Source organism: Nipponia nippon, unplaced genomic scaffold (assembly GCF_047370975.1).
Source record: "Nipponia nippon isolate SJK-2023a ecotype South Korea unplaced genomic scaffold, ASM4737097v1 scaffold_5, whole genome shotgun sequence".
In the NCBI taxonomy this organism is placed as follows: Eukaryota; Metazoa; Chordata; class Aves; order Pelecaniformes; family Threskiornithidae; genus Nipponia; species Nipponia nippon.
Genome location: NW_028262369.1, coordinates 74,976,582 through 74,992,379, shown reverse-complemented (window position 1 = coordinate 74,992,379; position 15,798 = coordinate 74,976,582). Strand labels below are relative to the sequence as shown.

Here is a 15,798-nt window from a genome sequence, read left to right as displayed (position 1 = left end):
AGTAATTCAGAAGCAAACTAATGGTTACACAAATTTAGATAACTTATAAAGAAACAATTTAAGTAGTACTGGGTCACTTCAGATGTCTGAAAAAGTAGCATCTGAAAATTGAGAGTTTTTTAAGTTATTTAATTCCAAATAAATCACTATGCAGAATCAGTTACACAGACACCTTGCAAAAACAGAAATTAAAAGCTAATGATTTTTATGGAAAAGAGTTTTTATAAGCTTTTCACAGAAGAGAAAAGTTGTCTTTAATGTGGTGCTAGAATAGGGGATACTGCCAGAGATAGGACTCCCTCTTCCTTGTTACTCAACACGTTCAGAAGTAAACATCTAACCAAGAGATGATGCCAGATACACATACACACTGCAATGAGTATCGTTCTTGTAATTAGTTTTTTAGTTTTATAAAATTACTACTAGTGTTGGTGTGAAGAGTAACCACAGTTAGTTGGCATTTATAAAAATATTTTAAAAGCTCTCTCTATGGTATTATGTATAACTGGGCAGCTAAGCTGTCTGTATTGTTACTCTGTCAAACCATAAGCTTTCTTACTGTTAGCCTAATTTATCCTCCACTCCTTTTATTTGTTGAATGTACTTTAAAGAAGATTATAATCTAAACGTGTGTAGTCTTTCAACTTGGATCCAAATGGCTAGGTCTTAATGAGAATCTGAAGCTTGAACCATAACAAATTAACAAGCAGCCCAAGAGCACATCAAGTCAGAATATAATGTTGAAACAGATTTAGTAAAAGCACCAAAAGCAAACAGTGGCACACAGCAAGCAAGCTGGCTCTTCATGCGTAAGCAGGTGTTGCTAAGAGTAACTGCTTGGAAGACCTCCACTTAATAGCAAAGTTGTGCTACGCTAAACAATCTAATAAAACTATAAAGAAATATTTGCTCATAACTGTTTCTGTTGGAAGACAACTGATAACTAATACAAGGTATAAAAATAATCAGTACTCCTTTTTACTCTCTCTCAATTTTAATGCACCCACTTATTAATATTTCACTTGGCAAAGATTTTTCCACGTGGACTGCAAAAAGTTCCTTCACATACTAAAATTTCAAAACAGCAATCAATTTTGAATTAATCCCACTACACAGCAAAGGAGAGTATGATGCCATCAACAGACATTATTCATATAAAGATTCATATTCTCGCCAAACAATTGTTTCAAACTATGAAATGGTTATGCACAATGCACTAAATGTATTGCTGTAAGTATATAACAAGTAAAAATAATAATAATGTAATAGCAACTTCAAGCAGTACTCAAAGATACGATTACTATGGTTTATATGGAAGATGAGTTTGATTTATCCAATATTTCACAGCCTTTATAAACCATTGTTAGTTTAGCTTTATAATGTGTTTCGTTCATATCAAGATATCCTGATTGGAAAAATAATCTCCATCTATTTAGATGAACCAACAAGACAGGATTTTCCCCTTCCAGCAGGCATTACTTAACACCTTTTTGTCATAGCACAGACACATCACCATGTATGTAACACACCAACAATGGCTCTGCATCAACTATTAACTGCTTTTGAATCAACATAAAGAGCTTTTGGGGGCAAAGTCTGCCTCTACACTTCCACAAAAATGAGATTCAATACTATTTTAATACACAGAAGTGTATTTGCCTATTACATGCATGAAGGAGACTGCATTTCTCTCTCCTGAGCAGAGAGAGTTGCTGTTGTGTTCCTCCCCAGCTTCTTGCCTTCTACCATTCTTTTCCCCAAGTAATCTTTTGGCTTTATGCAGATTTTCTCTCCGCGCTCAGCTGTACGCATCTGCCTTCAACAGCACCATTTCCTATTTTCCCCACTTTCTTTAATTCAAGTTGCCTCGTTGTGGCTCACTCTATTCTCTTGCCTTTTGACTTCACTTTACTCTCCAAATTTCACTTCATGTACACACCCATGTCCCCTTCCTGCCCTCCTTTTCCTTTCATGGGTGTTTGCAAGTCTGCTATAACTTAGAATAGCATAAAGTTGTATATGCATAACCTCCTCTAATATAAAGTTTCTTTTGCCCATGCGTTTATCCCACGGAAAGCATTAAGAGAAGGTGGTGATTTTTAAAGTCAGCAAGCTTAGGAGTGTCTCTGTGATAGTTTTCCCCCATGAACTTATTCTTACAGATAAGTTTTCAAAAATAAAAAGTCTTCCTATTAAGATCTACTACATGAAAAAAGTCTACATCAGATTTAGAGACCATTAAGTTGAAGTTTCAGCCACAAGATTTCCCACATTTATAGAACAGATACATGTTTTATGTTGGGAACAACAAAAATATACATTTTATGTTAAGCACTTCTAAAAACCCATCATTAACACAAGAGCTGTGCCATTTAATTATTTGGATTAAGTACCTTTACAAGAGTGTACTGAGTTACAAAAGAAATTTAAAAAAAAAAAAAACAAAAGTAAAGGTAATCTTACTTTTTCATCATCGTCAGAAAAAGGGGCACCTCCAGGAGTCTTATTTATTGCTTGGGCAACACCAATAATTTCTCCATCACTGTTTCTTATGGGCATGCACATGAGTGACTTTGTCTTGTATCCAGTCAGTTTGTCAATCTCGTCATTAAAGCGGCGATCCTTCAAAAGAAAATAAGGAAGCATTAACATGCATGTCACACATCTAAGCTTTCTTCAGGCAAAGTACTTTATTTTCTCAATGTTTTGTATAGTATTTTCAGTAGTGTTACATTGTTGCTTCTCTGTTATTACCCCATTCTTTATTAGCTGTTTTTCCTCAGTTAAGATACTAAGAAAAATAGTTCTTGGAGGATCAGTATAAGGTTTACCATTACATAACTGTATTCACTGAAGTCCCACATTTATACCTCAGTTAGAAGAATGACCTATCTAAAGGATCACTACCAAAGCAGCTACCAGGAGAACATGGAAAATGAAGACAAATTAAACATATGGGGAACATAAATACGAGAAGAGAAAAAACATGATAGGGAGACTGCGTAACACGCTTTGGGCCTTGACAAAACACAAGCTCCTTACACCCACAGCTCAGCACCATGATAGTGCCGCCTTTGATGGCTCCAGGGCCATCTGTAAGCAGAGGGTCCTCCACAGCTCCATGACAGCAGCAGGCCTTGGCACTGACCATAGATGGTCAGATCCACCTTGCCCATAGCTTTCGCAGGTTTCAATACAGGTAAGGAAACTATGAGTGGCTAAGGCTGTAGCCTGGTTCCTGCTCACATGTTCACAGGCAGTTTTCAGTTTCTTCAATCTTAACCAATACTGCTTGCTTCACTATCCCTCTATATTGCTGCTGATATATGTTCCTACCAGTGAAGCTGTGGGTAACCACTTGGTCCTTGCAGGCACTTGTGAGGGCCCCGAGCTCCTCTGTTCACACACCGTACCTCCTTCAATGCACACACTAATGAAAGGGCTGTTTGCAGTTCACCAGGCATACCTTTCCATAGTCTGCGCGTGTGAAGCATGCAGATGTTGTGGTTTGTATGAAAGGATAACAAGCTGCAAGGAGTGCTGTGCCACCTTAATTGAGAATGCAGAGAAGAAGAATGAGTCACACAGATCTGGTATGTACTAATGTCTAGACTATTCCTAGCTGGAAAGTCACCATGTTCACCCCAGAGTGGAGCAAGTGTCCGTTAGCTGTATACATTATGAACAGTTGCAGAATTAGGGCTTTAATGTAAAATAGGGAGCATACCAGCATGACACTATGTATTCATCCTAAGTCTTCATCTGTTTTTCAGTTTATGCCAGTTCAATCTGATCAGTGATTGAGGGGTGCTTACATACAAGTTGCTCTACTGATCTGTACTTACTCTTCACTGCCTGATATCTGCACCAAATGAGAGCTTCTGAATTTTCTTGTGCATCATAAGTTATAGGTTATACCACCTTATAACTAGTACATGAGAAATACCAGGAAGAATGAGTTTGACAGAAACGCTATATGAAGTTGTGATGCTTCAAATTTGTTTGTTAAGTTGCTGTACTCACACTACATAAAATATGAAACAATGAAAGATTTCATGGAGACTGCCTCACAATACTAATATCCAACTAAATCATTGTGCAGCAGGTTGAAAATGCATAGGCAAATATCCACGTAGTCTGAGAGTTCCTAAAATGTAGTATACATCAACCAGAGTATTTTTTCATTAATCTGTGGTGCTCTAAGGGGCAAATTTAACAACGCAACTCTCATTAGTGTTAACAGAACAGAGCAACTGAATCTCCACAATAAAAGTTTACCCTTAAGCTTTACATGGCAAGTAGCAATCATTTATCCAAGAATTTTGCAAGTATAATTTATTGTGGTTTTGTTTATTTTCAAATTTTGCTGGCCAAGAATTGTATCTAGTATCACCAAGTTTTTTTTTAATTGTTGGTACACAGTTTTTTTTTTAGGCATGATTATTTCATATGCTTTTGTATCCACTTGCAGTTATGTTTTTTTGAACAACAATGCATAATAACTATGAAGACTTACCTGTTTTGATTAATGCATATATAAAATCTCTAAATCATGATTGAATAAATATGCACTGTAATCTGATTGATCATAAAGCATGCACTTTCTCAAAAAAATACAGAACACATACTGTGAGCATAAGGCTTCTCTTACAATAGAATGACTGAAATCCATCTCTTAAAACCAAATATTAAAAATGTTTATAACAGATCATGTTGAAGAGTAAAGATACTAATAACAAGATGGTCTTTGAAGTAACAGCAGCAAGTATTTTGTTATTTTAAATTTTTTTTAGGCAATGAACGTGCCCAAGGTTACACGTATTTATTGAGGGATGTACATAAATAAATGCTTGCATCACATTCAAAGAGGACTTCACTTTTCAAGACAAAATCCAAATCTTTTATTAAAACTGCAATTGCTTCATACTTCTTGTCATCATTCCTATTCTATGTAGGGTCACAGTGCCACACACGGAGTATATTTCTATCTCCAAAGCTATTCAGGTATTAAAGTCTTAGTAGTAGTACTGCTAATTCCAATGCATCAAAAAAATTATTTAAGTTGCATTTAGACAGTTCTTACTTCAGATTTGAAACATGGTTTAGAGGCAATTGACATAACACATTTTACACTAAAGCACTAGAAGTAGTGTCTCATGTCTTAGTGAAAACCCAGGTGCTTTAATACTTGTAGGAATTTCAGAATGTACTACATTGTAAAAGATTATAAGCTACCATCTTCAACAACATAATTAGTAGTGAAAATACACATAGGGTGACAATATTACATCTTGAAATCAAATTAAATTTGATCACCATTTAAAAAATAATGCCATTACTTTATAGAACACTTCGACTTAATGACAGCAAGCAAAGACTGATATTTAGTGCTAGTGACGTGATACATACACGCTTATGCTAGGCCATGCTGCCACTTCACATCTATATTCTGTAGATGCTCGCGATTTCTCTGTCAAGTAGATGGAGATGCTTTTTGGCCCCACTTCTGTCTGTTGCACTTTAAATTCAGTACATCAAATAAGACTCGCTATGTGGGCTAGTATTGCAATGGGGTACAACCACTTTTTCAAAGAAATACAATAAAACCTCAGCTCTTTCTGGAAAGCTAAGTACAGGAGTGTCCCTATTTAAAAAAAAAGCTCCCTCACATGCCAATATAATTCTCAGCATATAGCTTAGCTAGAGACATGACTCAAGGAATACACTGTTTGGATTTGCAGTTTCTTTAACCTTCCTCTGCAGGATACACGCAGCTAGTTACCTCTGGAGAAAGATTACTATATATACAAACAGAAGGGTTTAAAAGATGTAATAAGTATCTTTTCATATGACTTTCTATGCTTGTCAGAATAGCAAGAGGAGCTTATAGTACTTTTGATCATTAAACAGTCTGAAGTTTTTCTTAAATACATTAACATTTGTAGTAAGCAAGCAGCCAAGAGCAAAACTCAAATTTAGCAGAAAATTACTTTCAATATAGATTGACAAAACCTAAAGGGAACGGAACTAAACGTGGCTCGTTTGTTTACATGGCAGCGTGCAGAAATCCATTCTCTGCAACAGAACGACTCATGCTGCAGATCACAAAGTGACTCAAAGGACACTGCAAAGTTCAGAAGAGGTAGTGGTAACAGCATCTTTGTTCTTCTTAGTAGAGAATAGTCTTCAACTATTCTTCAGCTCTTCTATCAGCCAGGGAGGGAATTACTGCTATTTACTGGCAGCAGCCCCGTTCCTCCAGGGTGAAGTTAGCATTTATGCTGCAGACAATAGTTACAGCCAGTTCTGACTCCCCTAACATGAAGGAACTGAGCTGTTCTACAAAAATAAGTATGAGTTTTGTTTTCAAAAGTTTAGACAATATGGGCTGTGAAATAATGTCCATATTTGTCTCAGGTGATGAAAACCATCCATACCATCCTTAATCTAAGATAAGATTTGATTGTGATGAGGAAGAGATAAGTCATTAAATCTTCACTGATGCTAAAAACTGACAGATTTTTTTTCTCCTGGCAATTTTATTGCTATTTTTATTTCCTTGTTGTGATTTGCAGATGCTATAGAAATAGACTGTTTTAGTCACCTAAAGAGAGACATGATTTAGAAATGCTGTACACTCACTTATCAAAGACTAACATATACCTTTGGCTATTTTATTACTTGTTGCAAGTTTACGTACCTTTCAGCCATAAGGAATTAATATCAACTATGGTATTCATATACAGTTTACAGTGCTCTTCTGCCACAGAATATCAAGCTCTTTTTTTTATTATACTATTGCCTTTTGTTCTCTTTTAATTTGATAACTTCATTAGGAGTTGTTGTTCTTCCTCAGACCTATTTCTGCCTCTGGAGTGTATTAAACAGTCTTTGCTTCCATAAAGACCAGATTACTAATATGCAGTCTTTGATAAGGATTTGATGAGAATCCCTTGAATTATTTGTGCCTAACAACTTCCTTAGGAGAACCAGAACCCCCATGATGAATGGTTTTTAATAATGGCATCAAGGGCCCAGACCTGCCTGATCTTGTGATCTTTCCACATGCTTCTGCACACTTTTATATCAACTTCAATAGAAGCTGAACTCTTCTGCACTGTAGAGAATCCTGCCTAGAAAGGGATGGTTCTTCTACAACAGAAGTGAAATGCAGTGCAATTATCACACAGTAAGCTTCACCAATTAATAAATTAAACATTGTTTCTTCAACTACCTCTTGATAGTGTCTGAACTACTATTTAGAATTAGCTATTGTTGCTGAACTATTGATAACATACTAATTTTGTTCAAAGCAAAACAGAGTACACGAGGAAACACTGAAATGACAACATGCCTTGACTAGTAATATTGTTATTGATCTACATCTTGTGGGCCTTGTAAAAGAAGTAAATCTTCAAGCAGGATTTTAATTGAAAAAGCACAGCTGTTGGAAAGTCCAAAAGTGAGCTGCAATTTGTTTATCTGAATATACTCAATTAAAAGAGACACATTGCTGTAAGACAAAACAGAGGTCTGGGATAAAAATCAGGAAGATGCATTCATGTTTATCTGAGTTTCTTTTGCTTAGGTAACAAGGTTCACTGTAGTGGGTATTTTAATCCAATTGTAACTCCCAATCCTGTGTCATATGTAGTCATTGCTTTTACAACAGGCCTCAAGATGAATACGCAAAGTGCTGTTTGACTTGCAGTGGATGGTGGCACACAGGACAGGGGCTTGTGAACCTGTCTGAACTGAACATATACAGTACAGCTGCCACGTTTGGAACAGATTTAATGATAAGCTATCAATCCCGCGTTCCTTAATGGATGCTATGAGAACCAGAGACACAGGAGGGATTAGCAATCTGGAAAGCGTTTTTTAAAGTTCAACTCATTTCTGCTGTATTGCTTCTCCTTTCAAGTAGATTTTGAAAGCTTCCTGTTTGTATCTCTTGCACTCTATACTAGGAGACACCCTACACTCTTGCACCTCTACACTAGGAGAAAGGAAGCACAGGGATCCTAGAGCAGTCAGACAGCCTTAGTCCCAGAAGCATGCCATTCAACAGAGACAGATGCAACGACATATTATGGTCTTCCTGCCATCTGATATCAGATTATCCATGTAAGTTAGAGAACTGGACTACCTTTTACGTTTTTACATCTCTGGAGCAGAGACTAAAGGTACAGCAAGCACAGTATAGGGAAGTTAATACACTTAATTAGAAAAAAATGAGACATTTTTGAGGAGAACCTCAACAAGAACTTGGTAAAAACTGAAAATCAAGATGTGAAGTGAAACTCTATCCCTAACGTTTTGTGGAAAAGCAGGCAAGGATTTTTTTTTTTTTTATGACATTTGGGAAAGCAATGAGGAAAGACACATAAGTGAACAAAATAAAATACTATTTCTAGCAACATTAATATTGTTGAATCATGCAATATGCGCATAAGAAAACTAAATAACTGGATGACCTGCGTTACATCCCCAACCTTTTATCCCCACGTCCCCCTTCTTCCATCACTTATTGTCATAATAGGATGTACGTGGCAGGATCTAGCCGAGAGGTTTTACTGGGTTTAACAGCATCAATAAAAACCTCGGTGCCCAAGTGTGAACTGTAAAGGCCAAGAAGCTTGTACAAAATTTATGTCTACCTCTCCTCACAGGGTAGTAACTTTGAGCAAGGAGGCCTGTTTAGCAGCCAATAACAAAGCTGCTAAGTCAGAGAGAAGCCCTCTGTCAGACTGCAAACATTTTGTGATACAAACTGTATTATCCCACATTAAAACAGCCTGCAGCACAACAAGTTCCTCATCCGCACTGGGCTCTCAGGTAGTAAGGAGTGTCAATGTTGATGATACCAATGCAGCATTTGCTTTTAAGTTTCTTTTACAATCAAGACTTACATTCAGAAATTAGGGACAGACCAGATACAAGATACACTTTTGAGAGAGAGAATTCACCAGAATTGTAGTTGTACTGGCAATATTTTCATGCAAGAACACTTAAGAATTACAAGTCTTCTACCAACTGCTTAAAACATTACTAAAAACAAACAGTTGTTTTTAATGCTTTGGTTCTTTATAATGATATTTCTAGATGCCAGGGATATTCAAAATGTGAAGACTGAGGCACTTTTAACTGGAATTTCAGAACTACCAACAATGAACAGTTATTCTGTAGGATAAACCTTATCGTTGTCTCAAGTTATTTATTGATTGTAAACTCTACTTTGGGGAAATATTACCCTGTAAAATGTGATATTCGGTCAAGTAAAGACACAGAAGAGAATAGCCTTGATTCATCAATCCAAGTGCTGGTATTTCAGCTGCCTGCACAGTGACACTGCAGTCCCAGTTCTTTTTAGACATATTTAAAGACTGTCAATAAATGAGAGCAGACAAACATCTTCATTCATGCTTTTATTCCATACAAGACCAGTTTAAGGTACAGACAGGTTTTTTTCCTAGGGTTCTGGAATCATATGATGTTACCAGAATCTCAACTTCCATTTAAAAAAAAAAAAAAATATTAAGTGTCTAGTTCCTATAACTGCAAGGATAACATTAAAAGCATGATCTGAAAGTAATCAAGAACATAAGGATCAGAAATGCTAGAACCTGGAGCAGCAGTTGTGAGAAGCATGAATTCTTATCAGTGAGCTGGTATATCCAAACTAATTTTTCTAGATCCCCTACCTTCATCATATCAGCTGAAAATTCAAAATATTAACTGTGGTTACAAGCTCTGATCCCATAAGCTACTCATTATCTTGATGTGCCTGAAGCTTCAAGCAATTTGAATCAGGACCTAACCAAACAATGCCTATATCCTGTATGTCAAGTCCTCCAGATTGACCTCTGTGTTCATAAATTTAGTCTGTAAATCTGACTAAGAGAGCTATATAAATAGTGGGCAAGGACTGAAAAAAGTCAGAATCAGCTGTATGATTGACAGAAGTGGCAAATGAGAAAAATCCATTAGGGCCCAAGCCTCTTTTCTTTGATCATGGATCTGAGGTCACTAAATAACAATCGTTGATCATGATTAAACCTGAACAGCTACACATAGAGGAGGCCTACAAAAAAATAACCCATGCTGACCAGGAAGAAGAGGTGAAGTCTCCTTAAAGAGTCACTATTTCTATCATTTACTAAAAGAATCTACACATTTCCAACTAAAAACCAAAATCTCTTCTCAAAAAAAAAAAAATCTAAGGACATGCACTATTCCACAGAAGGCTGTAAAGGGTCTCTGAAACTCCCATGAAATAGTCAATACAAATATTTTGTTCTTGATTCATCTTACTTAAATCTACATTTCTTCTTTTCTCAAGAAATTTGAAGTAATATAATAGGTTATGTTCAAAATGAAAACAGTTTTCACGTCCGAGCAAAGTTTCACGAACTGCATTTCAGTGTTTATTTTCAGTTTAAGTAGGTGGTTCACATATTGTTAGTAAAGGTACAGGTTTTGTTGGTTTAAGTTTTTTTTTTTAAAAAAAACATAGGATAGCTCCTTGAAATTGGAAAAAAAATATGTCCTTTTACATCCTTATCAAAGCTAGTACAATTTATGTGAGTATTATTAGCATGATTTAGAACAGAAAAAGTATAATCCTAAACCAAGTTAGCGAAGAGTCAAATAACATAATGGAGGATGAAACCTGCCTGAATACGTTTCCAGGAATTAAGTGTTCATGACAAAGATGCTGTTTTACTTCTCCAAAGTCTAAAGAGAAAGTGTTTAATCTAGTGAAATGGACTAAGCGACTTGGCCAAAGCTGACAGCTACCAGGAAAAACCACTTCCGATTTTTTTTTTTTATGATTTGAAAATACTGTTTTTTAATCACACAGAACAGAAGAGGTGATCAATTAACTGTAAAATACAGTAGGCCAGGCCTGTTAACTGCATAGTGGTTTTTTTTTCCTCCTTAGGAAGGGCTTAAGAAAAAAAATCAAGAGACTTGCAGCAAAATTTCTTTTAATATGCTGTATTTAAATTACTGATAGAATTAGGTAAGTTGTATCAAAAATAGATAATAAGAGTAACATGTTTGACAGCATCATTAACCTAATTATTATTGTACTACCAAACTGCATGGGATAGACAAATTTGATTTAGTGTACTTTTGATTGACTTTATAGGAAGTCATCCTGCAGGAGTCTCTACATTTACAGAAGTAAAGAAATTGAAGTTGGAAGAGACCTATTCAATTTCTTAGTCATGCTTCCTATAAGCATATAATATATAAACTTCTATAGAAAACAAAAAGAGCCATCCAAAAGACAGCAAGTTACCTAGATTCAAAGCACAACATTTAAAAAGCAAATAAAAAAAATGAAGGCACCCAGTCTGTTCTAGATACTCTTCTCTCAAAATCACATATGGTATAAATTACATTGTGCATAAACAAGAAACGGAAACCAAGTAATAAACCACTACAGCAGATATGGGCAAAACCTTTTAGAGAAGAAACTCACACACAAAAAAACACAATAAAGCAATCTCTGAAGAGACTTCCACATAAGCACTGCTGCAGCTATTCCCGTCATCTCCCCCAAAATCCCTAAAGCCTCAGAGACAAAGGCAGCAGGAGAACAAACTAGTACCATTCACCAGCATCTCAAACCTAATTCTCCCAAGTAAATAAGCACACAGTCCAGTTATATTGTGACTATTTATATAGCAACAGCAATATTTCCTATAAGTGAATAAAACAGATAAGAATGTGCAAAACAGTTCAGCCAACTCTGTTCCTTCACTTCCAAAACAAGTCTTTAAAAAGTAGGGAATAATAACCCTCAAAAATTCTTAATTTCCAGATTTAAAATGAAGTAAGTCCATATATGTAGTTTGAACTAAAAAAATAGCTTCCTTTGAAAAAACCAAAAAGGTGTCAATTTGCAATGATGCAATACTGAAGGTTTTTTATTGTGTTTTTTTTTTTTTTTTTTTTTAAATATGTCAGTAGTTCAGGGCTTTTTGTTTAGTTTGGTTGGTGGGGGTGTGTTATACCATTTATGTCCTTTTCTGACCACCGTTTCGTTTATTAGTTAGACAATGGACATAAGTAACAATACATGTTGTCTATTTATGACTGGCACAAAATTAATAGGAAAAAAATAGTATAGGTAATCTTAGACAGGAGTAAATAACTTTATAAGCACCAGCAAGTTTGCAGACATAACTGCCAAGCTAATAAGCATAATTACATTTCATGCATCATAATTTGAACTGACCAACAGCAGGGATGAGAAAAGATTCCTCTGTAGGACATTATCCAGATCCATCACATAAGGCTTTTGTTTTCTTCTTTGGAAACAAACTCCTGTTAGATCACCAACAGCACAACAGTAAATCAAGTTGTGGTTGTATGTACGTATGGCAGGGCAGCTTCTGTGCACTTCTGCTCTGCTTGTATCATTATTAAAGAAAAAAAATGTTTACAAAACAGTATTTTTCCCCTCTAATTTTAAATATTTAGAGATCACACCCAGTACTGTTTGCTGCATCACAGTGGCTCTCTGTGCCCTTCTGTACTGGACCTGACTGACACGCTGCTGAGAACCAGCCACATCCATGTTCCCATCTCGTTCCAGCCTTGCTTTGAGCCAGGTCCTAGTGCTGGTCTCCTAAATATTAATGATTATTTATATAAAAAACATACATACACAGAGTGGCTTTAAAAACCTGACACTCCTCTGAGCAAAGAAACCAACAAGACTCCTGTGTGTTTCAACAGAAGTCTGTGTATGGGTTAGTAGCTGCAGGTGATTACTCAGGCAAGCAACACACAGCTTCAAGTGTTACAGAAACAGTATAATAAGATTCTTGAACAATAAATTCAAAATAACTAATTGTAACAAAGCAGTAGTGTTATTAACTAAGCCACACTCATTTTTAAATGTGTACTGTAGAGACGTTAAGCTCAGACTTCATACAGCTGCTGTTACCCTGTTAACACACAACTCCACTGAGCCATTAGCTCAAGTTGTTCATATTTCATAGTTTGTCAATAGGGTTGTTTTAGAAAAGTAAAACAAATTAACTTGCATAATGATGTATGTATCCTTGTTTATTAAGTTTGTTATTCTATAGAAAAACTACACAATAGCATACAACTGTAAATAACCAAAATGAAACCTCCATTTGTTTTGAAAAATTGAAAACCAATCAAGCAGAACAGCAAAATCCTTTACCAAGCAAAACTACAGCTTTATTTAGTCTTTTGCTTGTAACAGGATTTCAGCTAAAATTTGAACAGCCTAATCCTGCAATTTTTTGTCACAGTCACTGACCTGCCTTAACCAAATACGCATATTTCTTTCTTACAAGGAAGTTACAGGCCACAGAGGCAGCAGTTTCACGCTTGTTCCAGAAGGGAACAGGTGTTTGAGGGGAAAAACCTGAAAAAGCCTGTCTTCTTCAACCAGATGGACTAGCTGAACAATAAACCAGTTAAAGTCTGTCAGCTTAACAAAAGATGGTCTTACAGGGGGCAGGAAAACCACCCCAGCTCACCAAAAGGCTTTTCCCACTCAAGCTCTGCACAACCAGCAGCTCAGGGGCCTGCTGCAGGAAGAACAGCCGGGGAGCCAGGCCTTACAGCCACTCCTTTTGAGAGGCCAAAGGCACCAGGGTACCGAGTACTTGCTCTGTCAGGCAACTGAGAAAGTGAGCCTGCTAGATTTTCTTTTTTAATTAAAAAAACCCTAAAATTACTAACCTGTTAATGTCCTGAAGTCCTCCATGCTTATGTTTGCCTAGGAACCTGTACCCACCCTGAGCACCCCCTCACACTAGCACTGAAACAAGGCAGTATGATATCCTTTAGCACTGATTTTAAGCATGCAAGTCCCACAAAATGGCTGGTAATTACCCAACAGCCCCCCTGGGAAGCACAGAAAACTCATTACACATGAGTATGGGCAGACTCCATCCCCCCCCAGCCCTTTGCCACCCCCCTGCTCCCGGCGCAGGGACTTGGAGCAAACAAGCCCCACCTGGGGACCCTGTGCCCAGCCCACCAGCTGTTCATTTCAAACCGATGAAGCAGGCGCACCTGGGGGCAGCAAGCAGGTGCTATGCATCCATGGAGTAATGGCCGGGCAACCCTGGAGGACAGGCCACTGCCCGCCTGGTTGGTGAGGTAACCTCATCTGCCCCACGCAAGTGTGGAGAGGAAGATGAGTTCCTCATGATACCTGTGGGCTGTCACCAGCAGTATATGTTGTGTTGTGCAGCCCTGTCTGTCCTGGTGATCCACCTGAGCAGCAGCATGGAAACACAAAATGGTATCTGAGCCCTTGGGTGGCTTTGGACACATGCCCTTCTACACAGCCTTGGCATCTACCAGGAGCTCCTGCCCCTGGTGGACAACTCCAAGGTGAGAGCGGTGGTGGTATGACCCAGGAAGGCCTTAGGACGTTTTACATGTCAGTCAGAAACTGTTCCCTGAGAAGACTTACGGAGCGAGGGAGGTGACAGGAGGTGAGGAGACCTCCTCAGCTGCTGCCCCGAGGGCTCTCCGCTGTGGAAGACACAGGAGGGCGATGCCTTCTGCCAGGAGATCCCTCTCTCCCAGGCCAGCACTGCTGTGATACGAAGGATGTGTTTGCCTCTGCTGGGCAGCAGATTTGGGGATAATTACAACACCCCTTCACCAATTTACTGACTTGTACTTACAATGTCAAGTTTTCCTAAATTTTGCATGATGGGCTGGAGCATCCTTTTGTAGAAAGTGCGTTAGAGCAGTTTAGTTCTTTACTGTTGCAATTATCTTCTGCATTCCCTGTGGTACTTCCTAATCATGTTTAATGCACAGCAAGAATTGTTTTAATTCATTTCTTCTGTATTATATGGAATTTTTAAAAATTATTGTTTATTGTGCTTGCCAGGTTTCATGCTCTCTGCTCTCTGAAGAGCAAGCTCTGTCCTTGTTAAGAGCCAGCACTGAAATGAATATGGCTGTTGGTGTCTGCTGCTCAAGTGCTGCTGAATAAAGCAGTGCCTAAGTGCTTCCCATTTGCAGAACTGAACCTCCCAGGACCCAGGCTTTTAATGCTTTAACTGCTCTTTAAAATTGAAAGAGACACACTGTTAATATTGATGATAACAAACAGCTACCCTGTGTAATGAAATGTGGCCTGTTCGTGACCTTCTACACCAACAGCCTGTCCCACATGGGTGCTCCCAGGCTGAAAGGTCTGCACCCACGAGCAACAGCAGGAGACAACGAACGCTCCGAGCTCACCCGGAGGGCCTGACAAAGACAAAATCGATGCCTGTACCTAGGTGTGCAAGCATGTTTAAAATTTACTGCAAAGGGTTGTGTGTGCATTAGCTGCATTACACTTGGCCTAAACTTGAAAGAGGTAACAGGAGAGTCTGGAACAAAGAGGGCTCAATTTGTCTCCTGTTTTGCTTGATTTTAGTTCCAGTAATGTGGTTAAATTTTCTTTTTAAAGATTTGAGCTGTACTGAAAAAAATTTCAAATCATCTTTTATGGCACTTTCTCCAACTTACAAAAACCCACGTCTTAGCATGACTCCATTTAATATTTCTCCTCTCTTTGCTACATACTTTATTAAAACATCCATCTGGTAAGCCATTTTTTCTTCTGTCTTTTAAAGCTACTTTTTAAATTTGAAATTTAACATACGATGTACAGAAACTTTATTCATCTGACACTGGCAAATGGCAGAACATATTTTTTCACCGCTTTCTGATGTATGCTTACTATTCTAAAGAGTAAGTTTTTTTTTTCACTAGTTAGAAGGATTTGGC

The 15,798-nt window shown here is 37.6% G+C and overlaps 1 protein-coding gene across 1 annotated transcript in view; it reads right to left on the bottom strand.

The window, feature by feature from the left end:
- Positions 1-15,798, bottom strand: part of PDE11A (phosphodiesterase 11A) — a 139,295-nt gene that overhangs the window by 118,086 nt on the left and 5,411 nt on the right. The window contains exon 2 of the mRNA XM_009462386.2: positions 2,464-2,622. Coding sequence (XP_009460661.2) covers positions 2,464-2,622 — 159 coding nt within the window. The remainder of the gene's footprint in view (positions 1-2,463; positions 2,623-15,798) is intronic.